General features: G+C 45.1%; 1 protein-coding gene across 45 annotated transcripts in view; it reads left to right on the forward strand.

The window, feature by feature from the left end:
- SYTL2 (synaptotagmin like 2) overlaps positions 1-27,893 on the forward strand; it is a 63,174-nt gene that overhangs the window by 4,642 nt on the left and 30,639 nt on the right. For all 45 annotated transcript variants that reach the window (XM_083609434.1, XM_083609429.1, XM_083609414.1 and 42 more), the window contains exons 2-3: positions 14,306-14,687; positions 27,277-27,425. In XM_083609434.1, the coding sequence (XP_083465560.1) occupies positions 14,587-14,687; positions 27,277-27,425 (250 nt within the window). In that variant the 5' untranslated portion in view covers positions 14,306-14,586. The remainder of the gene's footprint in view (positions 1-14,305; positions 14,688-27,276; positions 27,426-27,893) is intronic.

The following is a 27,893-nucleotide window of genomic DNA, read 5'->3' on the forward strand; positions in this document are numbered from 1 at the left end:
GAGAGTCTCTGTAAAAATTCAAATTGCACAACTTGCCCTGTTCTCATGCCCCAGTTAAAGGAAAAATACAAATGTTAAAAACAACCTTATGAAGAATTCTTCTGAGTTCATAAACCTACTTGCAGCATCAGGAATTATTTTAGCCCTCCGGCAAGGAGATGAATGATGGATCTGAACGCTGCTCTGCTTGTGACAGTCTTATCTCTCTCTTTTCTCCCTACCCAACTTGTAAACGTACAGTTCCAGGTTAGTACTTAAAAAAAAGAGGGCAGGGCAAGAGACTTTTATGACTTCTGCCTTCTATGGAAGCACATTTATAGAATGAAGTGGAGATTAACCAAGAACCTGAATAGAGAGATGGAAGTCAAGGGAACCCGCTGTGCTCCACCCTCATCTGAAGCCCCGGGAGCACATGACAAAAATGTATCCGACTTTCCTCTTGGCAGAACTGCCATGTCTGAAGTTATTTCTGCTGTGCAATATCGGCTATGGAACTGAAGTTCTCTGTTGTACGCCCAGAGGTGAAATGATGTAAGCTGCTTTGTTTTATGTGTGTGGCTCAGGGTTAGCATGCATCTGTGGAGGGGACATTAGAAGCCCCGTCCAGCATTATATCCTGCTGAAGGTGACATAAATGCAGGGCCGGATCATTTGCGGCAGATGGCACCAGTTACTTCTCCTCAGCTTGGTGGATGGAGCCACCTCTTGGTCATCAGCGCTGCCAGAGAGATCCTTGCATTTCAGATTGCACCTCGGGGTGTGGGGTTCCCTGGTACATATTGTTGTTGTTTAGTCGTGTCTGACTCTTCGTGACCCCATGGACCAGAGCAAGCCAGGCACTCCTGTCTTCCACTGCCTCCCGCAGTTTGGTCAAACTCATGTTAGTAGTTTCAAGAACACTGCCCAACCATCTCGTCGTCTGTCATCCCCTTCTCCTTGTGCCCTCCATCTTTCCCAACATCAGGGTCTTTTCCAGGGAGTCTTCTCTTCTCATGAGGTGGCCAAAGTATTGGAGCCTCAGCTTCACGATCTGTCCTTTCAGTGAGCACTCAGGGTTGATTTCCTGCAGAATGGATAGGTTTGATCTTCTTGCAGTCCATGGGACTCTGAAGAGTCTCCTCCAGCACCATAATTCAAAAGCATCCATTCTTTGGCGATCAGCCTTCTTTATGGTCCAGCTTTCACTTCCCTACATCACTACTGGGAAAACCATAGCTTTAACTATACGGACCTTTGTTGGCAAGGGGATGTCTCTGCTTTTTAAGATGCTGTCTAGGTGCATATTAATGTGGTGCAAAACCGTGAGCTTTTACTGCCCACCTCTGCCCCCCGTGCTGCATAAGTATAATGAATTAGAGCTGATTAAAGAAGTGCAGTCTTCTTGGTCATCTGTAGGTCACACACAATACTTAATGAAATGGATGTGCCAGCTCCTGTCTTCAACTGCAAATCCACAGCCACGCCTGGATGAAGCTCATGGCCCACGGATCACCGTTTTGGAACTGCTTCTCTAGCCTGATGAAGCATTTTGCAGACCCTGAAATTCTTCCACACGTTTTGGTTGGCCTAATAAAGGTGTTGCTCTGATACGGAGTTTGGATTTCCCCCCCATATATGCTGTTTGCATGATTCCCTGCCCTGCCCTTCATCCCAGTGAACTGGCTGTTTCCAGTTCGCTTGTTTTTGAGAGTGTCTCATGGAATTGGCTGTTGCTGCAGTTTAGTGGCTAATTCCGTCTGTTCTTCATTCCTGTAGGAGGGAGTCACCCACCTTTGCCCAGGCATGGTAACTTGCTATGTGGGATTCTGGTCTCTCTTAAAAGTATGCTGTGTACCTTTTCTCAGGTGTTTTTTTTTTTTTAAATTTTCATTCTAAGCTGTAACTTGATCTGAACTGAGGGTGGTAAGAGGAAGAAGTACGGTAAGCTGAGAGAACAAGAACGTGACCCCTTCTGTTGTTCTGCTTTCACAGTCTTAATGCAGAACTCGGTGATGAAGCTCATTATGTTATCCTCCGGTGACCTAAATGGTGGAAACACATGTTTTATGTCAGTGTTGCCACAGTAAGATATTAATGGTACCACTCTATTCTACTTTGGTCAGACCACCCATGGAATACTGTGTCCAGTTCTGGGCACCACAATTTAAGAAGGATGTTGACAAGCTGGAATGTATGGATAGGAGGGCGATCAAGAGGATCAAGGGTCTGGAAACCAAGCCTTGTGAGGAACGGTTGAAGGAGCTTGGTTCCCCATCTTCTTTCTCCAAACCCTGGAAAATCTTCCTCTGGAGAGTCATAGAGCCCCTCCTAAGTTGTGGGGGGCAGCTGGCTGCAACATGCAAGGCTGTAGGAGGAGCAGTTGTGGATAGACTTGCTGTATTATTATACACATAATATTACCTCTCAGCAGCAAAGGTGCATTACGGGGTGCCTTTGAGCAATCTGTTAAAGGTGGAACTTTGGTCATGTTAACAGAGGCATAGGCCATAATTATAGGCTGATGGAGGAGAGCAAGAATTGACTGACAACTGCTTTTGGTTTCCTTTAGCCTTTTTTAAAAAAAACAAGTGTCAGCATGTATGAGGACAGATTGGTCTATAATATAGTTATGTCCTCAGCTGGTATGCAGAGACTGCAGGTTGTCGCAAGACTGCAGGTTGTCGCAAGCCAAAGAATGCTCCCAGGTGGAATTATTGAGTGCTTGAATGTTAACTGATTCCTGCTTAGCACCTTTAGCTAAGGTGGATTATTTCCGTTTGTATACCTGCCAGGAAGTCACTTCTTAGTACATGCAAAAGGCAAGACTTAGGGCTTTTCCGTGCTTACCTTTCTCCAGCTCTTTCCAGGTACAGGTCCACACTTTAAACCTCCATTTCTGAGCATGGTTTTTCTCAATTTGGATTGAAAATTTGGATTAGATTTTCTGTGGATTGATGTTTGTTCCGATTGAATACTAAAGAGCGGGTTTTCATGCTGAAAGCTCTTGGGCAAACCTCTGCCCCCCCCACAGCAACAACAACCCACACTCAGACACGGAGTTTTAAAGTGCAGACCTTATCATAGAGTTGGAGGGCACTCTGAGGATCATCTAGTCCAACCCCTGCAATGCAGGAATAATCTGCTGTCCCATATGGGGAATCAAACCTGCAACCTTGGGGTTATCAGACCACGCTCTAACCAAAAGAGCAGAGGAAAGGTAAGTGTGGATAAGCCCTTAGTTCTGTCCCTTTCACAGCTGGCACAGTCCTGCAATATTGAAAGCTTTTACATCCCTTAAATGTTTTGCTGTTGGCTGTTTCTAATGGCTTTTGTAGTAAATCATAATTATAAATAGGTGTTTCCTTGGCCTCGAGTGAGGGTGAGAATAAGTGTTTTGGAGAGCCTTCCTTCAAGGCAGATGGGATCACCCCCCTGTCACAATGAGAACGTATAAAGGGAAGTCCTACCTGCCAGCTACATAAAATCTTGGGAATAAAATGGGCTGGTAACTTGTTCCAGGCCTAAAACTTGGCAGTCACTGTTGGACCATGGCGAACAATGCTTCTGTTTTAAAAGCATGAGAAATACAGAGTTGGTTGGCTTTAGATAAGTCTGGAACAGGTTGGCCTGGGGTGCATGCTTGAAATTTCTGCAACAGGGGAAGCAGTTGCCTGCTTGTTTTAGACTCATCTTTGTCACCTTGCCAACAAAGGTCCATATAGTTTAAGCTATGGTTTTCCCAGTAGTGATGTATGGAAGTGAGAGCTGGACCATAAAGAAGGCTGATCGCCAAAGAATTGATGTTTTTGAATTTTGGTGCTGGAGGAGACTCTTCAGAGTCCCATGGACTGCAAGAAGATCAAACCTATGCATTCTGCAGGAAATCAGCCCTGAGTGCTCACTGGAAGGACAGATCCTGAAGCTGAGGCTCTAATACTTTGGCCACCTCATGAGAAGAGAAGACTCCCTGGAAAAGACCCTGATGTTGGGAAAGATTGAGGGCACAAGAAGAAGGGGACAACAGAGGACGAGATGGTTGGATAGTGTTCTCGAAGCTACCAGCATGAGTTTGACCAAACTGCAGGAGGCGGGAGACAGGAGTTCCTGGTGTGCTCTGGTCCATGGGGTCACGAAGAGTCGGACACGACTAAACGACTAAACAACAACAACAATTGTCCTGGGGAGAAAACGCAGTGTGAGAAAATGAAACTAATAAAAGGAGTCAGGAGGGAAGGGGCGTGGAGAGGAAGAGAGAGATCTTGTTTTAAATTCTGCACATCGTAACAGGGATGTAAATGGACAGTTTCGCCAGGTGCTACCGTGAGGTTACTCTTAGAATCATATAATTTGTAGAGTTGGAAGGAGCCACTAGGGTCATCTATTCCAACCCCCTGCAGTGTAGGAATATTTTGCCCAACATAGCCAACCCATGGCCCTGAGATTAAGAGTCTCATGCTCTACCAACTGAGCTCTCCCAGCTGTTGTAGTCCCATCTGTAACTCTTCACTGAAAATTCGAAGTGAGAGATAAGAACCTGAGAAGAGCCTGTTAGCCCATCTAGTCCAGCTTCCTGTTCCCACAATAGCCAACCAGATGCCTATGGGAAGCCCCCAGCAGGATCAGATCACAACAGCTCTCTTCCCCTCCTGCAGTTTACAGCAACTGAGATTTAACAGCACAAGCCTATATACACGGGCATGTGGAACAAAGTGCCATTGAGTTTCAATGGAGCTTACTCCCAGGAAAGTGGGTATAGGATTGCAACCTGGGCAAATGTGTGTGCTGTTGCATGCAATGTAGTTTCAGTAAATTTTACTAAGCTTGTTTGATGAATGAGCTGGGCTAATCTCCCTTAAAAATCTGATCAGGGTGCAGAAAATAAAGAGGACACTGCTGAAATTGTAAGAATAGATGCTGGACAGTCAGACACACTGGCAGGATTGAGCCATAAAACCGTAGAGTTTGGCAGAAGATCATATCATTTAATCTGTTGCTACTAGTATATTTTCTTTGAATGATAAACGCACGGAGGCTGGAATCTGGAAATGTAAACAAAGGCAATTCTTCCAAAGGAGATCTCAGCCATCGTCCTTGTTGCTGGGCTCAGGTCTCGCAACACATTGCTTGCCAAAGGCTCGAGGAAGGCAAAGTTGTGCCATGGCATTAAAAAAACAACAACCCATATCTTTGAAGTTGACGGCCAGTTCCGGCTCATGTTCAAAACAGAGCTTCTGAGTTATGCTGATAAAGAAGCAGGAAATTTAGAGTCGTGATGATAGGTCTTTCACTTTCTGGAAGATAAGTATCACGATCAACGAATCTATAAAGGTACATTGGCATTTTGTAATTCCTACACTCTGTTTCTCACATGACAACGTCAACCAAATTTTATATAAGCGCAAGCTACTTGCTTGCTCCCCAGAGTCTTACAACCAACAATATAGACTGTCTCACCCTTTACATATCTAATAGATCACTTAGCTCTGCAGGAGAGGGAGCCTTGCAGATACCATCTTATCAGGAAGTGTGTTTTGTTCTGTTGGGCGTTTTGTGTGGGGGCATATACCCCTTGGAACTCCCTCCCAGACTCTTACAGCTCAATCCTGCCAATGGGTCTTGCTGTCTAGTAATTGTTCTTACAATTTCAATAGTCTTCTCTTTATTTCCTATTATTATTCATTAAGAATAATGAAAATGCTTGCATCATCCCTGCCAAAGCCTCTAGACCATTTAACCATGCGCAAAATAGGAAAAATAGTTTCTTACAAAAGCACAGGAGGATAGTGTTGGTCCATGTTGTGTTATCATTCTACAAATAGTAGAAATGTATTATTATTATTATTAAGGGACGCGGGTGGCACTGTGGGTTAAACCACAGAGCCTAGGACTTGCTGATCAGAAGGTGGGCGGTTCGAGTCCCCGCGACGGAGTGAGCTCCTGTTGCTCGGTCCCTGCTCCTGCCAACCTAGCAGTTCAAAAGCACGTCAAAGTGCAAGTAGATAAATAGGTACCGCTCCGGCGGGAAGGTAAACGGCATTTCCATGTGCTGCTCTGGTTCCCCAGAAGTGGCTTAGTCATGCTGGCCACATGACCCGGAAGCTGTACGCCGGCTCCCTCCGCCAATAAAGCGAGATGAGCGCCGCAACCCCAGAGTCGGCCACGACTGGACCTAATGGTCAGGGGTCCCTTTACCTATTATTATTATTTTAAATGAAAACTGGGAATCTGTCAAATTGAGGAGAACAATGTCGTGGAGAAAAGGTAGGATATAGCTGTAGTAGTAATAATAGAGATTAGCAATTGTGTTTCACGGGTCATCTAAATAATGCTAGTAAATAATAACAGGCACCAACAGTTGCATCTGCCTAGTGTTGATTGAGGACTTGGGAAGAAGTTTCAGATCATGCCTTTATTATTAGTTGTTGTTGTTGTTTAATTGCATTTAACAGCAGCCTTTGCAGGAGGTTGCTAAGGATGATCTTATGACTAGATGCGTAGTCAACCTGTACATTTATTTCAATGCTCAAAGGGTGGGGTGATATTCAGTCTTGTGAACTAAATGCAGTAGCCCCCAAAGTGTATTAGTGCAGACTGACTGCTGTACATATTGGCTTTCATTTAAAATAAAAGCATTCTGGGCTTCATGAATGTCTGTGCTCATGTGTGTGTGTAATTTTGAATAATGTAATGTCAACATGGTAAAAGTTGGAAATGTGTGTGTCAAGACTGAATTATTATTATTTTCCAACTCCATAATTTTAAAGGCTGTTTTTCAAGGTCTGGTGCAGTTCTTAATGCCTAACAATTTCTGAGGAAAAAATACTGCAGAGCAAGCTGAACACGCTCACCAGCTATAATTTGACATCCTCTGTGTTCATGAAACTTGCATTTAAGGCCTTAATTATGTGCAGCTAAATGATGCCAATTAGTTGGTTCCAGCCCGCAATTGTGTGTTCTGGCTTGGCCCATAAGAGGCTGAAGAACGTCCCGCCCTGGCTTAGTTAACAGTCTAGCTTTCAAAAAAGACTTCAAAATCCAATTTTAATCAAGGTGTGGTAAAAGGTTTGCAAACTTTTAGTTGTAAGGAAAAGAGAGAAAAAAGTGTTCCATTCGGAAGGAGCAGAGCTTTAATGTGCACAGTAATGTTACATCTCTCTTTTGGGTTTTGCATATTGAATCTTGGTTCTGCATAAACCAGGTTTCTTCTCTGTGTATATAGTTAGTTCCCAGGTCAACAGGAAGTACTTGAGGAGGTAACTTCCTGTAGAGGTGAGAGGAAGGAGAAGGTGATTGTGGGCTTGGAGGCCCATATTGGTGACATTTCAGTCCACTGTCTTGATTCAAAATGGTGGATAGCATCCAAAGTCTGCCACCCCCATGTCAGAAACATGCATGTCAAGTTTGGTGACAATCTTTCAAGAGGCAACCAAACCTATGCCCCCCCCCAAAAAACAGGCAAAGTCACGCCGAAATGATATTTCAAATTGCCATCTTGAATCATAATGGTGTTCAGCATCCGAACGTTGACAGAGATCACTGCTTCCCACCTCAGGAACCCTTGTGCTAAGTTTGGCAATGATCTATTGAGAGACAAACTATTTTCCAAAATATGAAGTTGGTGACCTGGTGTGAAGGGAGGATAAGAAATACAGTTAAAAAGGATAGATTAATAATGTGTTATCTTGTTTCTCTGTTTCACCTGTAAAGATTGCAAAGTGGTTTACAAATGAAATCGTCTAGATTTTGAATGGCTAGTTGAAAAGTAGCTTATTGTGGTTACAAGGAATGCTTCATAAATACAGTGGTACCTTGGGTTAAGTACTTAATTCGTTCCGGATGTCCGTTCTTAACCTGAAACTGTTCTTAACCTGAAGCACCACTTTAGCTAATAGGGCCTCCCACTGCTGCTGCCGCGCCGCCGGAGCACGATTTATGTTCTCATCCTGAAGCAAAGTTCTTAACCCGAGGTACTATTACTGGATTAGCGGAGTCTGTAACCGGAAGCGTATGTAATGTGAAGCATATGTAACCTGAAGCATATGTAACCCGAGGTACAACTGTAGTCAGGTTGGAAGCCCAGGGCTTTCCCCTCAAAAGTGTGAAGATGTCTCTGCGTTCCTCAGGTTTCATCTGTATAGTTTCCTTGTCTCCATTCTACCTGAGATCCTGTTAACTGAAGATGCCAAAGAGTGAACATAGAACCTTCTGAGTGCAACAAAACATGTTCTCTGTCGCTCTGTGATCCTCTCTAGAGTAATGTTTAGGCTTACCCAGACATCTTCAGGAGAAGAAGAGGCTAAAGACTAAACCCTACACAAATCCAGAGTGGAGTCCCTAAGATGGTTGGATGGCATTTGTACGCCTCCTTCCAGCAACTCCTGTAGCTGAGCTGGTGCCAAATGTATTGCTCTGCTTTCCTTTGGACAACATCAGTGAGGCTTTGTTGTCTGGGCAGCCTGGAACCTCCATACACACTGCCCAGGCTTGCGCCCCAGAGAGGTCCCTTCAGTGCTGCTAACGCAGCAAAAACACTGGTCTCTGCAGCCACAGCAGGTGCTGTGATTCTCCAGTAGTTTGAGTTCATCCACAGAGGCACACTCCATTATCTTTTGAGATAGCTGGATGCCAACAAGTGGTATTTCAACATCCCGATTTGGCAGCCACTTGCTTGCTCTAAGCGAGACCCTTCAGTCTCTTAGGCTGCCCAACATTTTGTGGCAGAGGAGAGCACACAAAGAACTTTCCTTGCAGTGAGAAATTCTTAAGAAGATTAGGCCTAAGTCCTTTAATGTGAGGTGCAGCTGAAAGCCAGGAATGAACTGGTGCTCTGCTTCTGCGTAAAAGTTAAAACGGTAATTACTGGAATGACTTCTGTTTAGCACCTTGCATGTGATAGAAGGTTACCTCCTCAGAAGGCTTAAGTAGAAAATCTGGCAGGTAAAAACAACAGTGTGAGTTCTGATAGCGGAAGATCAGTGATGGGATTTAATGGAGATAAGAGAACTGGGCAAGAGGGTGGGTTGATCGATAGTCTTTATAACCTTTCTAGCAAAGTATGAGAGATTCAATATAAAGAAATATTATGTGTATATTCTGGAGAAAATTCAAAGGGAGCAGAGAGAGAGGTTGTGGCCACTGGGGCAAAATCCCTATAATAGTTTGTGGGAAAGCTGTTTTTGGCACTCCCCTTGTCTTTTGCTTTCCATCATTCCTTCTTGCTAGCTCACACATAATTGCACAAACCCAGACGTCTGATTAAACCCCTTGCAACGTGGATTTTGAAATGTGGTTTCTAGCGTGGATTACTTGTGCTCTAGGACACCCGTGGAATGCTAATGTCAAGTTTCGTTACCAACCCTGGAAGTTAAATGTGAAATGCTTATGAATGCCTCTGGACCCAGGACTGGCCTTCTGACTTGCTCACAAGTCATAGTCATAATCCCTTGGAGTTATCTGAGGTTGCTGCTGTACTTTGGTTCAAAATTCTAACCCATTGCTGTGTGATAGCATTTCCAGAAGAGCAGAAAATGCTAATAGGACTGTAACAAAAAGTGCTTTTTTGATCCAGAAGTCTTCAATCAATGATTTAAGGCTTAGTATTCCCCCTTTCCTTTTAAGTGAGTATCTGTTAAGGATGGAAAAAGTCATGTTGCTAGTTGTTGCTTGTGGCTCTCTTGTCTGGTCTCAATCTCCCTTCCAAGTCTGGCTGCCCCAGATGCAAACTCAGCAGGAAAAGTTGAGCCAGACTGTTCCAGGCTACTGGTGGTGGTGAGCTTCTCTGCTTGTTGCTTTTGGAGCCTTTCCAGCTCGTTTCAACAATTGGTGAGGGAGAAAAGAATCAATCTGGCTACTGGCTACCTGCTTCTACTTGCTGCGATATTAGCTTGAACTCAAGCCACAAGAGTGGAAATGTGATAAATTGGTTCATTCTTCAAGTTTTTGCCAGCAGAAGTGGGCTTGATTATGCTTGTGCTGCTGCTCTGCGATTAGAAGCAGATTTGATTGCAGGCACGAGCCTCCATGACAGATGGCCATCCAGCCTCTGCTTAAAACCTCCAACAAAGGAGAGCCCACAACCTCCCGAGGGAGACCGTTACACTGTCCAACAGCTCTTAACTCTCAGAAAGTCCCCCCCCCCCGTATGTTTAGTCATTCTTGTAACTTGAATGCATTGGTTCAAGTCCTGTTCTCCAGAGCAGGAGAAAACAAACGTGTTCCCTCTTCCATGTGACAGCCTCTGAGATACTTGAAGATGGCTATCATATCTCCTCTCAGTCTCCTCTTTTCCAGGCTAAACATACCCAGCTCCTTCTAAAGCTTGGTTTCCAGACCCTTGATCATCTTTGGTCGCCCTCCTCAGCACACGTTCCAGCTTGTCAACATCCTTCTTAAATTGTTTTGCCCAGAACTGGACACAGTATTCCAGGTTTGGTTTGACGAAGGCAGAATAGAGTGGTACAGTGGCGTAGCATGGGGGGTGCAGGGGGGGGCCGGCTGCACCGGGCGCAACATCTGGGGGTTAGGGTTAGGGGCGCAAATCCACGGGTTAGGGGGCGCAAATTACTTGCCTTGCCCCGGGTGCTGACAACCCACGCTACGCCACTGGAGTGGTACTATGACTTCCCTTGATCTGGACGCTAGACTTCTGTTGATGAAGCCTAGAATAGCCTTAGCTTCCCATCTCTGATCCAGCCTTTTCAGTATTACCTTCCTGTTGTTGTTTAATAAGCAAGTCTGTTTAAAAAGCCTTCAGTACCATTTGCACCATTCCCAGAGGAAACCCCCGTAGAAAAACAGCGAAGCAGAAGTACTATCTTACTAACTCTTACTTGGCATGCTTACCATGGTGTGCATTTGGATATGTTGAGAGTGTGAGCTGGCAAGCCCCTGGCAAAAATCTCAGGCTTTCCATGAACTTGTGGCTGAACCTTGGCAAGCCATTGCCTCTCTCAAACATCTGTGAAATGGGCGTAATAGTCATGGTCTACCTTTTCAGGGTTGTTGTGAGGATTGCTAGAATAGCGTTCAGTGCTTTTTTGGTGTTCAGACCCCTTTGTGTTAAAATAATTATTACATGGGAGGCAGTTCTGTGTTGAGATGAGCATGTTCAACATGCATCTGCATTAGAGCCCATCTCACTAGAGATGAAGAACCCATGGGCCACAGATGTTGAACTCCCATCTTCACCAAGCCAGCAAAAACCAGTGGCCAGGGATGATGGGAGACGTAGCCCAATAATATCTGGAAACATATTTATACGATTTAAACTTACCAATAATATCTGGAAACATATTTATACGATTTAAACTTACTTAATGGTGCTTTGTTTTTGTACACTAACCTGGCATTCTTTGCAACGAAAGGTGGTCTGAAAGAACAGCAAATCATTTAAATAGTGATCTCTATATTGGCAAACTATTTCAAAGCATTCCTAAGCTACTTACTAGTTAAAAATATCTCTATGCATTACGCAAAAATGCAGCATAAAAACATTAACACGTTGTTATAAAACAAGTACAGGCAGAGAAACAAAAAGTGAGGGAAATTCCAGAGTTTCAAGAAGTAAAACAAAAAATTATTTGGAGAAGGGGAAAAAACGTATCAGGCCCAAACAGCCCCATGACAACTGAGAAGGCTGACTTGGGATGGGATGGAGAGTGAGGTGGGGTGGGTTGGAATATCTGGAACCCTGAACAGAAGCAGGTTCACACTGCAACATTTTGTTACAGCCCCCACTTGTTCATGTATAGTACAGTGGTACCTCGGGTTAAGAACTTAATTCGTTCCGGAGGTCCGTTCTTAACCTGAAACTATTCTTAACCTGAGGTACCACTTTAGCTAATGGGGCTTCCCGCTGCCGTCGCGTCACCACCACACGATTTCTGTTCTCATTCTGCTGAAGCAAAGTTCTTATCTTTTGATTGATGGGGTCTGTGTGGAGAGGGTAACAACGTTCAGATTTTTGGGGATTGAATTACAAGAGGATCTGTCCTGGAGTGTCAACACAAGGGGGCTTGTGAAGAAGGCGCAGCAGAGACTGTACTTTTTGAGAATTCTAAGGAAAAACCATCTTCCGCAGAAACTGCTGCTTGCCTTCTATCACTGTGCCATTGAGAGCGTGCTCACTTATGGCTTATGTGTGTGGTACGGAAGCTGTACTACCCAGGACAGGATGGGGTTGTGCAGAGTTGTTAAGGCAGCAGAGAGCATTGTTGGCTGCCCACTTTCCACCTTAGAGCAGATTTATGCCACAAGGTGCCATAGGAAGGCACTGGACATAGTAAAAGATCCATCGCATCCTGGCCACTGTCTCTTCGAGCTCCTGCCGTCGGGACGGAGATACAGGACGATGAAGACAAGAACGAGCCGTCTTAAGAACAGCTTCTTCTCCAGAGCGATCTCGGCCCTGAATGGGAAGCCTGGACTTTGAAAGTCATCTAATCTTCCTTGCTGTACTATACTGTATTGTTTTAATTAGTGTTTTTATGGAGCAGTCAAGTAATTTCGTTGTCCCTGAGAGGGGGCAATGACAATAAAGATATTATTATTATTATTATTATTATTATTATTATTATTATTATTATTATCCCAAGGTACTATTTCTGGGTTAGCGGAGTCTGTAACCTGAAGTGTCTGTAACCTGAAGCGTCTGTAACCCGAGGTACCACTGTAACTGCTATTCAGGAACTGGTACCCTGTGTGAACTTTCATCAAGTGAAGTTTTTTAAAAGCAGTTTATCAATCTAGCCTGCAGGATGGTGTGTGAATGTTCTTGTTTTCCTCTTAGCTAGAGTTGGTTGTCTTGTGAGACTTGTGTCTTGGGCAGCCTGGAAGGAGAGGGTTGGCTTCCAGCCTGTTTATGTTGCTTCAGAGTCAGTCCTTAGCTGCTGGAATTTCCCCCCTTGAGGGCGTTGGCTGTAGCAGCTTCTTAGAAGCATTTTTTATGGAGGCTGCATCAATCTGTAGTGCTTACCCTGTACTGTTTTTTTCTCCTTGGAAACAACTGATTGGCTGGAGGATACTGTTCGTATTCAACTATGGTTAGTTACCGCTTTTCATGCATTGCATAGTATCTAAAGATCTCACTCCCCATGAAGGTCGAATTAATCAGTTTGCAAATCGGCTTTGGCATCATAAAACTGCAAATTATTATTGGCATGCTATAGACACTTGTGACTAAGTGCTAAGGGCTTATCTATACAGTGGTTGTTGTTGTTTAGTCATTTAGTCGTATCCGACTCTTCGTGACCCCATGGACCAGAGCATGCCAGGCACTCCTGTCTTCCACTGCCTCCCGCACTTTGGTCAATGCTGGTAGCTTCGAGAACACTGTCCAACCTTCTCGTCCTCTGTCATCCCCTTCTCCTTGTACCCTCCATCTTTCCCAACATCAGGGTATTTTCCAGGGAGTCTTCTCTTCTCATGAGGTGGCCAAAGTATTGGAGCCTCAGCTTCAGGATCTGTCCTTCCAGTGAGGGCTCAGGGCTGATTTCCTTAAGAATGGATAGGTTTGATCTTCTTGCAGTCCATGGGACTCTCAAGAGTCTCTTCCAGCACCATAATTCAAAAGCATCTATTCTTCGGCAATCAGCCTTCTTTATGGTCCAGCTCTCACTTCCATACATCACTACTGGGAAAACCATACATTTAACTATAAGGGCCTTTGTTGGCAAGGTGATATCTCTGCTTTTTAAGATGCTCTATACAGTGGTACCTCGGGTTAAGTACTTAATTTGTTCTGGAGGTCCGTTCTTAACCTGAAACTGTTCTTAACCTGAAGCACCACTTTAGCTAATGGGGCCTCCCGCTGCTGCCGTGCCGCCGGAGCACAATTTCTGTTCTCATCCTGAAGCAAAGTTCTTAACCCGTGGCACTATTTCTGGGTTAGCGGAGTCTGTAACCTGAAGCGTATGTAACCCGAGGTACCACTGTACTTACCTTTTGTCCCGTTGTTTTGTCCCTGCTCTGTTTCTGAGTGTTGTTGGGGTTTTTCTTTTTTGCCCTGAGCTTTCCTCTCGAAAACCTGCTGAATTGGAGCAAACGTCACTTTAGGTTTCCCACGAATTGACGTTTGTTCCAATTGAACCTTAAAGAGTGGGTTTTCAAGGGGAAAGCTCTGGAACCCCCCATAAAGGGTATATGTGTGTGTGCTTGTACACCGACCTTTAAATCACAGACTGTGCCTCGAAAGAGCGCAGGAAAAGTACAGTAAGTGTGGACAAGCCCTTAGTTAATAAATAATTCTCTATCCCTGCTGCCCCAAAGCTTTGCTTCCTTGGCCAAGAGGGCTGGAGCTTAATACGTCCCTCTTGCTTCTTCTCCGTAGGTGATGCTCACATTGGACTCCGGAGCATGCAGTTAATCCCATGAGCAGCTGAAGCATGAAGCAAGGCTCCCCTGCAACGTACATGTGATGTGAGCAGTCCAGGAATGCAATGCCTTATCCACTGAGTCTCGGCGGGAGAAGCGCATCTCCTAGTTCTAACAAGAAAACGGAATTCGGGAACTTTTTAAAAACTGCTGCTCGCTTCGGTGCTCTTGGTGAAGGCTGCTAGGTTTCTTCTCTCTGTGTTGTAAGCAAAACGATTTCAATACAAAAATAGCAAGATGATTGACCTGAGCTTCCTTACGGATGAGGAGCAGGAGGCGATCCTCAGGGTGCTTCAGCGGGATTCAGACCTGAAGAGAGCTGAAGAGGAGAGGGTCAGGTAAGAGCCAGGAATTCCTTCATACTTGGACAAGTAGTTCAGTGAGAGTGAATGAGTGTGTAAGAGAGCAACCTGCTAAGTCTTCACCCCCTTCTGGATTTGCTCTGGCTTATTGCCACTAGTGAAGAGTTTTTCTTTCTTTCTTTCCTTTTTGAAATAATCTTTATTTGGTTTTGCAAGTATAAAACTATAACAATGCAAAATACATACCCATATTTGGAGATTCCTCCGAATCTCAGGACTTCCCGCCTTCCCCTCCATGGGTCCTACTGTCAACCTTTTCAACTGCGTATTATTCAGTAAGCCATATTTTATGTATTCTAATGTATTTTTAATCTTTGTTGGAAGCCACCCAGAGTGGCTGGGGAAACCCAGCCAGATGGGCGGGGTACAAATAATAAATTATTATTATTATTATTATTATTATTATTATTATTATTATTATATTACACTCCATGTTATCCCTAATATTTGCTGCGCTACAAGTGTTGTTGCAACCCTGCTAATGTTTTCATGTGCTTACGTTGGTCTCCCAGGTAAGTTATACATTTCCCCCATTTTTATTAAAGTTTTGGTCTTCTTGGTTCCTGAGCTTTCCGGTAAGTTTTGCCATTTCGTCAAAAGTCCAGCAGCTTAGTTTGCCATTCTCCTCTGGTAGGGACTTTGTCCTCTTTCCATCTCTGGGCTAGTTACATCCATGCGGCTGTCGTCACATACATAAAAAGCCTTCTCTGCTCCTTTGGAATATTAGGAATACCTACAATTCCTAATAGAAAAACTTCTGGTGGTTTTTTTTAAAAAAGTTATTTTAAACATTTTTTCCAATTCATTATGTATCATTTCCCAGAATGCTTTTATTACCTTTCACGTCCACCACATATAATAAAAAAGTGCCTTATTTTTCTTTACATTTCCATCAGTAATTTGTACTTGTCTTACACATTTTTGCTAACTTACTAGGAGTCAAATACCACCGATACATCATTCTCATATAATTTTCTTTCAGTGCGCAACATGCCGAGAATTTCAAATCAGTTTTCCATAACCTTTCCCAATCTGAGAGTTGGGTAAAGGTAAAGGTACCCCTGACCGTTAGGTCCAGTCGCGGACGACTCTGGGGTTGCGGCGCTCATCTCGCTTTATTGGCCGAGGGAGTCGGCGTACAGCTTCCGGGTGATGTGGCCAGCATGACTAAGCCGCTTCTGGTGAACCAGAGCAGCACACGGAAATGCCGTTTACCTTCCCGCCGCAGTGGTACCTATTTATCTACTTGCACTTTGATGTGCTTTCAAACTGCTAGGTGGGCGGGAGCTGGGATCGAACAACGGGGATTCGAAGTGCAACTGCCGACTTTCTGATTGGCAAGCCCTAGGCTCTGTGGTTTATTATGCCTCAAATCCCTCGCCCAGTATATCATTACAGATTTAACCTAGTGAAGAGTTTTTCTAATGACGGGGTGCTTCAAGGTGTTTTGGAGTACAACGTCCATCAACCCCAGCCTGGGTAGCTACTAGGCATGGTGGCTATGTTCTACCTCCAATGTTTGCGACCATGTGCCTCTAAACACCAGTTTTCAGGAATCACAAGCAGTGTGAGTGCTGTTGTGCCCCTGTTCTGCTTACAGGCTTTCCATAGGTGGGTCGTTGTGAGGACAGAGTGCTGGGCTAGATGAGCCAGGCAGATTTTGCACCTGGCCTTTGACCACTTGTGACAAAGTGAAGATGCCTGGGCGACAGGATGGTTCCTTGACATTTCCACCATCTGGGAATTATTGGATCTGGACTGTTTTCTCACCCCATCCTGTAGAATTCTATCAGTTATATTTTATCTGCACCATCGGAATAAATTTATGGGACCAAATTGCCTTTTCTGTGAAGCCTGAGCAGGAGGAGTCAGCATTCAGAAAAAGAGGTCGGAATAGGCCAATCTATATGTGGACTGTCCCTGGATCAAGTGACTTTTCTTCTTTTAAGTTCTCAAAGCTCTTAACCTAGCTCAAGGTTGCCGTCTGAACTGGCCAGATGTTTAACTGAGAATCAATCACTGTCAGTCCATCATTTGAGAAAACCAAGACTTTTGAGCTAGCTTTTCCCCAAAATGGCAACTAGGCATTCTCTTTTGGCGACTGCAACCTTGGTTTAAGCAACTGTTTGGTGCCTAGCTTATATATCTGAATTTCTAACACTACTTATGGCGGCATGGCCAAACTTGGCCCACCAGCTGTTTTGGGACTACAATTCCCATCATCCCTAACCACTAGTCCTGTTAGCTAGGGATGATGGGAGCTGTAGTCCCAAAACAGCTGGAGGGCCAAGTTTGGCCATGCCTGGCTTATTGCCAACATTAAGGAATGGTGGGAATTGTACTCCAGAACATCACGGAGAACAACCGTGTTGGCCACCCTGTCCAACAGTTATTGCGTGGGGCCAATACTAGCATATTCATCACAAAAGCATGCCGGCAATTGTAGCCTTGCATTCTGCAGAGTCAGAATCTCCCTACATAGAGCATGCATCTCTGGAGACAGTGTCATTTCTCCAACTACACACGCATTTGTCTTGTCCCATTGTTGCATCTGGAGAAAGGCTATAAAGCCTATGAACATGGGTGAGTGTAGATTCCATTTGCAGCCATCCTGGTTCCATGATGCCTTTAGGTCTGTTGGAAGAGTATTGTCTGTCTCCCACCATAAGCAATATGATCTCCCAACAGCTTGCATACAGCAGATGCCAGTATTTCAGTTTATGGGGCGGGGGCCCTTTCTGTGTTATCAGTCACAGCATCACGCATCTAACAGCACTTTAGCTCCTGCAGAATATTATCGTAAGCTTTTCTCAGTTAAGTTAGAGGAAGGTTCCTGCTGTGCATCGATCAGGGTTTTTTTGGATGATAAAACATGGAAAGATGTGTGGATCCTGCTTCCAGGCCTTGGAACCCTCACCGTCTTGTGGTTGTCAGACAAGTAATTGCAGCGTAGTAACCCTTAACACAGAGAAGCAAACGATAAAAATAATCTGGCGCCTTGCTACTTTGACTGCCATGGCCGCTGGCACCATGTAGTCTACAAGAAAGAAATGTTGTGGTTGCATTCTGGTCTTCCAGCTTTCCTCTCTTGACATATAAGCCCTTGGAAAAAGATAGTCTTGCTTTTCACTTTGTTTGTTTGATCCTGGAAGGAGAATTCCGAGGTGGCTGGTGCTTCACCTCCAAATGCAAAATGTGTCCCCGCATTGTGGTATAGGCCTCCTCCTGTGTCCATGCTTCCATGAAGTTGTCTCTAGGGCAGGAATAGGCAGTTGTCCCCCGCTGCAAAACACAAAGTGAACCAACACACACTGTCTATGGAAGGACAGGATGTCTCTTACCCTGTTTCGTTCTCCCATCCTCTGACTCATGCTGACTCCGGAGCTCAAATCAAAGCTATAATCAGTGGGGAAAGAAAGGAACGGGAAATGTATTGGACCTCAGTTCTGCTTTGCAAAAATTCAGAAGGTCCCCTGCATTGCGAACTGAAAGTCCTTTTGTGTTTGGTTTCATGCTGTTTTTGTAAATTGCCTCGTGACTCCCGTGAAAGGTGATTCGTAAATTAATACTACTACTTATAATCTAGGTTTAGCAAGACCTCTTGAAATTTTGCAAGACTGCTTAAGACTGATTTCGAAATCTGGCACTCGCCCTCTTTCCCCTTCCCTCTGAAAAACGAAACAAAACTTTAATGTCAATATATTCCTTCCACAAGAGCATCTCTCGGCTCCCGTGGTTCCCAGCAGCTGGTATTCAGAAGCATTGCTGCCTCCAGCTGTGGAGGGCAGAGCGTAGCCATTGTGGGTAGTAGCTGTAAATAGCTGTATCCACCATGAATTTGCCCAGTCCTCTTTCAAAGTCAGTGCCGCCTCCTGCAGAAGTGAGTTCCATATGTCCAACTTGGTGGCCATCACTGCCTTGGTGGCCATCAATTATGCTCTGCACAAAGGAGCAGCAAGCCAGCAAGTTCTCCTGAATTCACGGAGAACAAGGCTATGTTCCGAACCACTGCTGTCGGAACTGGTTCCCCTCTGAATCCCAATTGCTGGGAATCACAAATGGGCAGAGTGTTGTTGCACTCAGGCCCTACTTGTGAGCGTCCCATAAGGGGCACCTGGTTGCCCACTGGGATGCTGGACTAGTTGAGCCCTTGACCTGAATCTAGCAGGGCTCTCCAGGTGGAGATCTTTTGAGCTAGCAGAACCTCCATGCCCAGGGGATCAGCTTGCCTCCGAATACCAGATGATGGGGAAAAACAGTTGGAGAGTTGATATTGCCTCTGAGCTTCCCACAGTGGGCATCTGGTTGTCCACTGTGAGAACAGGGTGACGGACTAGTTGAGCCCTTTGGACTGACCCAGCAGGCCTGTTGGATTCTTAAAACAGATTTTGATTTTTAAAACAGCAACTTTATCCTTCGTGGTTCCTCTGGCATTTTGTTGCCTTGGGGTTGTGTCCTGAAAACGCAGCATGCAATTAAATCACCTCTCTCGCTAAGGCAGCCTAGCCACTGTCAGGTCCATTGCCCTGGGAGAAGTGTGCTATATCCTGAGTACTTTTGCAAAGCTAAGCAGCATCTGTTGTGGTTTCACACTGGATGGGGGATGGAGTGTTGAGATTCCTGCATTGCAGCAGGGTAGATGGGGTGAATGACCCACGGAGTCCCTTCCAACTCTACGATTCTGTTCTATTTATTTCTTCTGTTACTTAGCCAGAGTAGTCTTCCATTATATATTGGAAGGCAGAACTACAAGTAAGCTCTGTGTTATGAGACGGGGGAACTGAGGGGCTGTGTCAGGTGGTTTGCAGATAAGAGCTGCCAGATTGAAAGCTTGTTTTCCTAGGCACAATAATTAGCAATGGAGAATTCCTGTGGTCTAGCGGTGACGCAGCATGCGAGTCAGGAGATCTCAGTTCTGTGGCTCATTGGATATGCCTCTGAAACGCACCAGGGCTTTGAATCCCTTGCTAACTCCCACCCATTCTGCCCTTGTGATGGGCACTGAATTGCAAAACAATATGGAGTCGTAAAAGCATGCTTACTTTGATTTCATGTATTTATTTGGAGCTTTTGTACCCTGCGCTTTAGCCAGAAAGGTTCCCAGGGTAGCTTTCATACAATAAGTTAAAATGTGATAGTCCCTGCCATTAGGATTACTATCTTAAAAAAAAAGACACCACGACACACAAGGAAAAAGGTATGGGGAGGGAAGAGGAAAGAATCAAACCTGAGCACCAGTTCTTAAACAGTCTTTAACAATTGTGCATGTTTAGAACCCTTCTCTTGCTCCAAACAGTCTAGGGAGAGATAGCTGAGCCAGTACAGCATGAGACTAAACTAAACTCACACTAAACTCTTAATATCAATTGGAAAGTATGATTTTGTACAGTGGTACCTCGGGTTAAGTACTTAATTCGTTCCGGAGGTCCGTTCTTAACCTGAAACTGTTCTTAACCTGAAGCACCACTTTAGCTAATGGAGCCTCCCGCTGCTGCCGCGCCACCGATGCACAATTTCTGTTCTCATCCTGAAGCAAAGTTCTTAACCCGAGGTACTATTTCTGTGTTAGCGGAGTCTGTAACCTGAAGTGTATGTTACCTGAAGCATATGTAACCCGAGGTACCACTGTATTAAATTTCTAACCTTTTGAAACTTACAATTTATTTTTCTTTTTTAATAATCTCTTAATTGAGTCATGGGTTCGAGTTTGAGTCATGGATTCGAGCACCACATTGGCCAAAAATATTCCTGCATTGCAGGGGGTTGGACTAAATGACCCTTGTGGTTCCTTCCAGCTCTACTTGGTTTTATTGACATCAGATGGTGGAGCAGCCATCACAGATCAAATAAAGCAGGCAGAGAACTGTTCTGCAGTGTCTCCCACAATCATCATCACTTCCACTGAAGGCAAGTTGAGACCTACTTCAGCTGAGTGCTGAAATGTGATGTACTGGAAGAAAATAGGAAGCTGTGTTTATACTGAGCCCAGGCCATTAATCCAGCTAGCTTTCCATTGTCTATGCCAGTGTTTCTCAGACGGTGGGCTGGACCTGGCAGTGGGCTGTGGACCAGTTTCAGGTGCTGCTGGCTGCCCATTGCCTCCTTGCTTATCTGCCACAGCCCTTAGAGATGTGACGAAAGCCTTTTGGCTGGACCAATTCCAACACCAGCAACATATTGTATGCTGAGTGAAGGTGGCAGGGAGGCTGGGAAGTTCTGGAAGAAGGGAATGGAAGTTTTCCTTTTCTGAGGGGTGATGGCTGTGCAATCAAAAAGTCAGGTGAAAGGTTGATAATAATAAGCAATGACAAACCTAGACAGCATCTTAAGAAGCAGAGACATCACCTTACCAACAAAGGTCCGTATAGTTAAAGCTATGGTTTTCCCAGTAGTGATGTATGGAAGTGAGAGCCGGACCATAAAGAAGGCTGATCGCCGAAGAATGGATGCTTTTGAATTCTGGTGCTAGAGGAGACTCTTGAGAGTCCCATGGACTTCAAGAAGATCAAACCTATCCATTCTTAAGGAAATCAGCCCTGAGTGCTGACTGGAAGGACAGATCCTGAAGCTGAGGCTCCAATACTTTGGCCACAACATGAGAAGAGAAGACTCCCTGGAAAAGTCCCTGGTGTTGGGAAAGATGGAGGGCACAAGGAGAAGAGGATGACAGAGGACAAGATGGTTGGACAGTGTTCTCGAAGCTACCAGCATGAGTTTGACCAAACTGCGGGAGGCAGTGGAAGACAGGAGTGCCTGGCGTGCTCTGGTCCATGGGGTCACAAAGAGTCGGACACGACTAAACAACAACTAGAAGAAGAATGCAATGGCCCATCTAGTCCCGCTTCCTGTTCTTACAGTGGCCAACCAGATGTCTCTGGGAAACCAGCAAGCAGGACACAACACCTCTCTCCCCCTCCTGTGTTTTCCAGAAACTGGTATTCAAAAGCATTGACTGGAGGCAGAGCCTAGCCATGCTGGCTAATAGCCATTGATATCCATGGATTTGACTAATCCTCTTCTAAAGCCATCCAAGTTGATGGCCATCACTGTGTGAAGTACTTTATCTTTCCTGAGCCTTCCAGCAGTCAACATCATTTGATGTCCCAGAGTTATAAGAGAGGGAGTAAAGCTTCTCTCTATCCAATTCCTCCATGCTGTGCATTCTTTTGTAAGCATCTATCACACTCTCCTTTTTCTCTAAACCAAAAGGCCCCCAAAGCTGCAACTGAGAATAGAAAGGAAGGAGATAAGAGAAGAATGTGGCTAAAAGGAGGAAGAAGTGAGTGTCAAAGGACCAGGGAGGACAGATGGAGGAAGCTGGCAGTTTGGGCGGGGAGGAGATAAAAAAGTACACCGTTGTGTGTGAAAGGAGAAGAAATCACTGGAGATTTAGAAAAACTGCTTTGAGAGGCACATGGGTGCGGAAAGGGGCGGATACAAAAGAAAATATATTCTCTGCTTTGAGTCTCAGGATCATAAAATCCTTCCTAATCAATTCTGCTGAGTCACAATATCTCCGAAGCAGGTGTCTGTACTTTTCTTGTAGAAAACTAAGGAGCAACAGTGATCTGCTTAGGGCAGCCTTTCTCAATCTTGAGGTGTTGTTGGACTACAACGCCCATCATCCCTAGTTAGCAGGTCAGGGATGGTGGGATTTGTAGTCCAACAACATCTGGGGACCCAACGTTGAAAAAGGCTGGCCCTTTGGGGCACACTCACCCACGACCACCGGAAGTTAGGCATATTGTTCTCAGCTGCCTTGAGTACAACATTACTGTATGAGGGAAAATGTATAACATCCCTTCATGTGATCTACAGGGGCTTGAAAAATACGGGGCTTTATGTTTCTTTAGTTGCATCCTTGCTGGTGGGGAGGTACTTGTAAAATTATGTCATTGGCTTTTGTGCTGATAAGGCAGGGTGTGGTGTGCATTTAGAATCAAATATTTACTTTTAGATTGTTACTTCGGCAATGGGTTTGCTTAAAGGGCTGCTATCGATGGCTTAAATGATTGTGTCAACAAGTCCTGATAATTCACTGCATCTGCACCTCCCAAGTATAAGGAGAACTTAGTCTCTACACAAATAGCAAATGAGTTGGTGAAACATTTCCTGGGTTTTACAGTTTCAGATCTTGCAGAAGGGGTGTGTGTCACATGTTTGAATACTTTCCCCTAGTCCTTTAGGTAGCTCCCCAGACATTTAAGGATCTCAGAGGGTCAACGCCAGCACTGTTAATTGAATTTGGATAATAATGGGCACCCAGTGAAGCTGAAAACTTTGTGGAGCAAGGGCCAGCTTTCTTCTTTGCTGCATTCTGTACCAACTGCAAGCTCTGAACTTTCTTTAAAGACAGCTCCATGGTCCAGGATCATTGCAATAGCCCCACCACCCAGATATTTTTGAGACTACAATTCCCATCATCCCTGACCACTGGTCCTGTTAGCTAGAGATGATGGGAGTTGTAGTCCCAAAACATCTGGAGGGCTGAGTTTGCCTATGCCTGCCGTAGCCTGTTTCTTTGATAAACAGGGTTAACACAGGACGAGTAGCCTAATGGCTACTTTTTGTGTTTCCAATTAAGCTGTCTAAAATGAGATTTAAACCCTGCGCTTTTAAACACAAGCGGTAAGCTGATTCTTCTGTCTGCTAACCCACATATGTGGGTCTGTAGGAAGATAAAATATAGTTCATTATGTTCCCTCACCTACCTAATAAAGCCCTTCAAGCACTAAACTCAGTGCTTTTACTAGCTTTTACACAGGATTAAAATCACTCTTCATTATTGCTCTGATCCCATAATTAACCAGCCCTTCCTCAATGATGCTATTTGCATTTTTTAAAATAAAAAAACCAGCCCCTCCCCTTTGGTACTTAATGCCGCAAGCAGTTTGGCTCTGAGTGACTCATCCTTGAGTTGACTACCTGCACTGCACCCTCTTGTTAGTCAGCAAGAGTACCTGGAGCCAAAGGAAGTGAATCAGGCATTTTCAGATTCATTATTACCCAAATCAGTGCTTTTCTGTTGAAAGCAATTCAGACTGTCCTAGTGGCATTCTCAAACCAAGAAAATACTGTATTATTCTGTCTATAAGACGCCCCCAATGTATAAGATGCCCCCTATTTTTGGGGACTCAGATTTAAGAAAATGGGGGGATGTATCCGCGTATAAGATGCCCCCTAATTTTTGGCATTATTTTTTAGGGTGGAAACCTTGTCTTATACCCTGATAATGCCAGGGTTGCAGGTTCGATTCCCAGCTGCATATTCCTGCATTGCCAGGGGGGGGGGTTGCATTATATGATCCTCAGAGTCCCTTCCAACTCTGCAATTCTATGACTCTATGAAAAATCAGGATTTTGAACTTCTTCTGTTCCCCATCCCCCTCACCACACACACATTGGCTGTTAAGTTGTGGGTGAACATATCAGACGATACAGCAATTCTTCAAACAGCTCTTGTTTATTCACAGGCCAGAACAGAACTGAACTGAAGGGTTCAGCCAGCCTGCTTATATAGAGCTCAACTGCAAAACAACAGTAACCATTTTCTGTAACTATGCAATCACTGAACGTCACCTTATTTGCATATGTGGACCTGAGTGAAAACTATCTACAGTATCCCCCTGCTGGCCCAGGGTGATAACATTGCCCCCCCCAGTTCATAACCCTTGCAGGGGGAAAAAAGGTTGCAATTGCAGGAATAGGGTGGGCCCTGAATACAACGCATCTCAGGGGTCAAAGGCCAGGGTAAAGAGGTTTTATATGCTCTGTGCCGTTGTAAAAAAGAATATAGATCTACCGGTGTTTTTATGATGTGGTGTCCTCACGCTCCATAAAAGCAACCATTGATTTAAAAAAACAGTGACGCAGGAGACAGAGCTGAACGGTTAGGAATCCCTTTCTGTGTTGGATACTTAAAGCCCCTAGACTAGAATAACAAAGGAAGACAAGTCATGTGTTACAGAAGCTGGAATTCTAACTCCCTTATGACCAGTCACGTTGATTCAAAGTGGTGCTTCATAACTGCAAGTGAAGAGGGCTGGGGTGGCTTGAGAGAGTACATACTTTTGAAAGGTCACTCCCAAGTATTGCTATGAGTTTGTGGGTGCCTAGAAAGCCCCTCAATTCCTGGGTTCCAGATCCTCCCCCTAAATTCCTGGGTCTCGGAGTTTAATCAGTGCTTGGAGCAATGAGATGGGCTGCCATACACTGAATTTAGCAGTGTCAAAACACAAGCCAAACCCATTTTTTCCATGCTCATGAAATTTCCTGGGAGAAGAGCAATTGTGGAGAACGAAAGGAAGGTAATGGGCGGTTAACAAAGCGGATGCTCTGTGCTGGGTGGCAGATGGGTATCAGCCCCTTCTTCCACTCAGAGACAGCAGAGAAAAAGTGTTAAACACAGCAAGCTGACCCTCTGCATCATCATCATCATCATTTTTTATTTATACCCCGCCCATCTGGCTGGGCTTCCCCAGCCACTCTGGGTGGTTTCCAACAAAATATTAAAATACAGTAATGCATCAAAGATTAAAAGCTTCCCTAAACAGTGCTGCCTTCAGATGTATTCTAAAAGCCTAGTAGTAGTAGTTCTCTTTGACATCTGGTGGGAGGGCGTTCCACAGGGTGGGTGCCACTACCGAGAAGGCCCTCTGCCTGGTTCCCTGTAACTTGGCTTCTCGCAGTGAGGGAACCGCCAGAAGGCCCTCGGCCCTGGACCTCAGTGTCCGGGTAGAACGATGGGGGTGGAGACGCTCCTTCAAATATGCTTCATTTCTTTTTGGATCCAAGGTGGTAGCAGTCGGAGGAGCAGGACCATCTTGCGGTGCAATGCTTTGAGCAGAGAGGCTCAGGTTGTAAACATGTGTAAATAAACCGTACCTCATAAAGACACCACATAGCAATGTGTACCAAAAATGCATATATTGTGGCGCAGTGTGCATAACAATGCATGTATTCGTGGAAAGAAAATACAAAGATGCGTCATACTATTGCTTTGCAAAAAAACGTGTTGTGCTAAGCCTAATTGCCTCTTGAGATCCTTTGATGGGGAACATCTGTTAGTTCCATACATCCCTGAATTTCACTTGGCCTTCTCTTGGGGACTGTTTTCCCTGTCCTGTGGAGATCCCTGCCAGTAGAGGTTCGGCAAGAACTATCCCTCCCTTCTTCTAGATGTCTTTTGAAAACTATATTGTCTATGCAGGCCTTCACAATATAAGTTTCCTCTTTTTACTCATTCAGTATGTATTCAGTTTTATTAATGTTTTCATGGATGCTTTCTGCTGATTTTATTCTGGTTATGTTGATTTTAATCTGGTTATGTTGTATGCTGCCTACGTACATTGGTGTTTGTTTGTTTTTAAATGAAAGTGTATATTATAAATACCGTATTTTTCGCTCTATAGGACGCACTTTTTCCCCTTCAAAAATGAAGGGGAAATGTGTGTGCGTCCTATGGAGCGAAGACGCCATAGCCCCGCGACCCTCTCCCAGCTGGAGAAGTGACGCGCGGCTATGGCAGGAGCCTCCATAGCCGCGCGTCACCTGTCCAGCCGGGAGAGCGCGCGCGCGGGGCTAAAGCAGCCCCTCGCGACCCTCTCCCGGCTGGAGAGGTGATGCGCGGCTATGGCAGGAGCCTCCATAGCCGCGCGTCACCTCTCCAGCCAGGAGAGTGCGCGCGGAGCTAAAACAGCCCCCTGCGACCCTTTCCCGGCTGGAGAGGTGACGCACCGCTATGGAGGCTCCTGCCATAGCCGCGCGTCACCTCTCCAGCCGGGAGAGCGTGCGCGGGGCTAAAGCAGCCCTCCGCGACCCTCTCCCGGCTGGAGAGGTGACGCGCGGCTATGGCAGGAGCCTCCATAGCCGCGCATCACCTCTCCAGCCGGGAGAGCGCGCGCAGGGCTAAAACAGCCCCTCGCAACCCTCTCCCGGCTGGAGAAGTGACGCGTGACTATGGCAGCAGCCTCTCCGCTGCGCCTTTCCGCTGCTCCCTGACCTGCTCTTTGGGGCTGGTGGTGGGCTTCCCCTCACCAGCCCCAAAGAGCAGGTCGAAAGGAACCTGAAGCCTGGAGAGCGAGAGGGGTCGGTGCGCACCGACCCCTCTCGCTCTCCAGGCTTCCAAGGTAGCCGCCTGAACGCACCTTAAACCGCACCTTGTTTCAGAGCGGGAAAACAAGAGGGGGAAAATTCTCCCACTCTCTGCGCAGCGCTTCCTGCCGCTTCGCTGAAGGGGCGCTGGGCAGAGAGCAGAAGAATTTTTTCCCCTTGTTCTCCCCCCTCTAAAACAAGGTGCGTCCTATTGTCTGGTGCGTCCCATGGTGCGAAAAATACGGTACATAAATAAACAAAAGATGTACATTGGTACTAAAATGTTGATGAATTTTCATATGGGCTTTAAAAACCACCACCACAATTTGATGAGAAGAAAATTACCTAAGATAAAGAATTGTGTGTGTTCCTTGTCTGGTCAGATAGCTTCCAAGACAGTATGGTCAAGCTTGCTTCGCTGCAAGATATGTGTAATAATCTTTCTACCCCTTCCTTCTCACCCCCCCCCCCAGGCATTTAAGTGAAAAAGTTAAAGATGAGATCCAAGTTAAGAACATGAGCGGGCAGTGGTTTTACGAAGCCAAGTCCAAGAGGCATAGAGAGAAAATTCACGGAGCAGACATCATTCGGGCGTCCATGAGGAGGAAGCCGTTTCCAACAGGTATGCAGTGTTGACTTTAAAAATAATAAAAATAGTAGAGCTGTTTTGAAGTGAAGAAAGGTACTTGCGTCTCTGTGTAGAGCTTCAATCAAGAAGAAAACTACAGAATCACAGAATCGCACAGGATGTTGGAGGCCATCTTGTCTAACCGTCTTAACTGCCTTATGATTTCTTTAAAATGTGAAGCTTATATTAGGGTGGTTTTTTAAAAAAATCTAATTAATATATAGTTGACTGAGATCCTAACTGAGAATTACTTTCCAGTTGGAAAGAAGCAGAAGTCCCAGCAAGCAAGGTTGGGATAGCAGGCTTGTTGGTTTTGAATGTCTTGCGTAGATTTTTTTCCCCCAATTTCGTTGTTCTGTATGGGACAGTGACAATAAAGATTATCGTATCGTTGGGTCTGCTAACCAATCAGTACCCAATAGGGAGAATGGATACGAAATCTTATGGAATATGTAGAAATGG

Source organism: Podarcis filfolensis (genome assembly GCF_964270895.1).
Source record: "Podarcis filfolensis genome assembly, chromosome: 4".
Lineage (NCBI taxonomy): Eukaryota > Metazoa > Chordata > Lepidosauria > Squamata > Lacertidae > Podarcis > Podarcis filfolensis.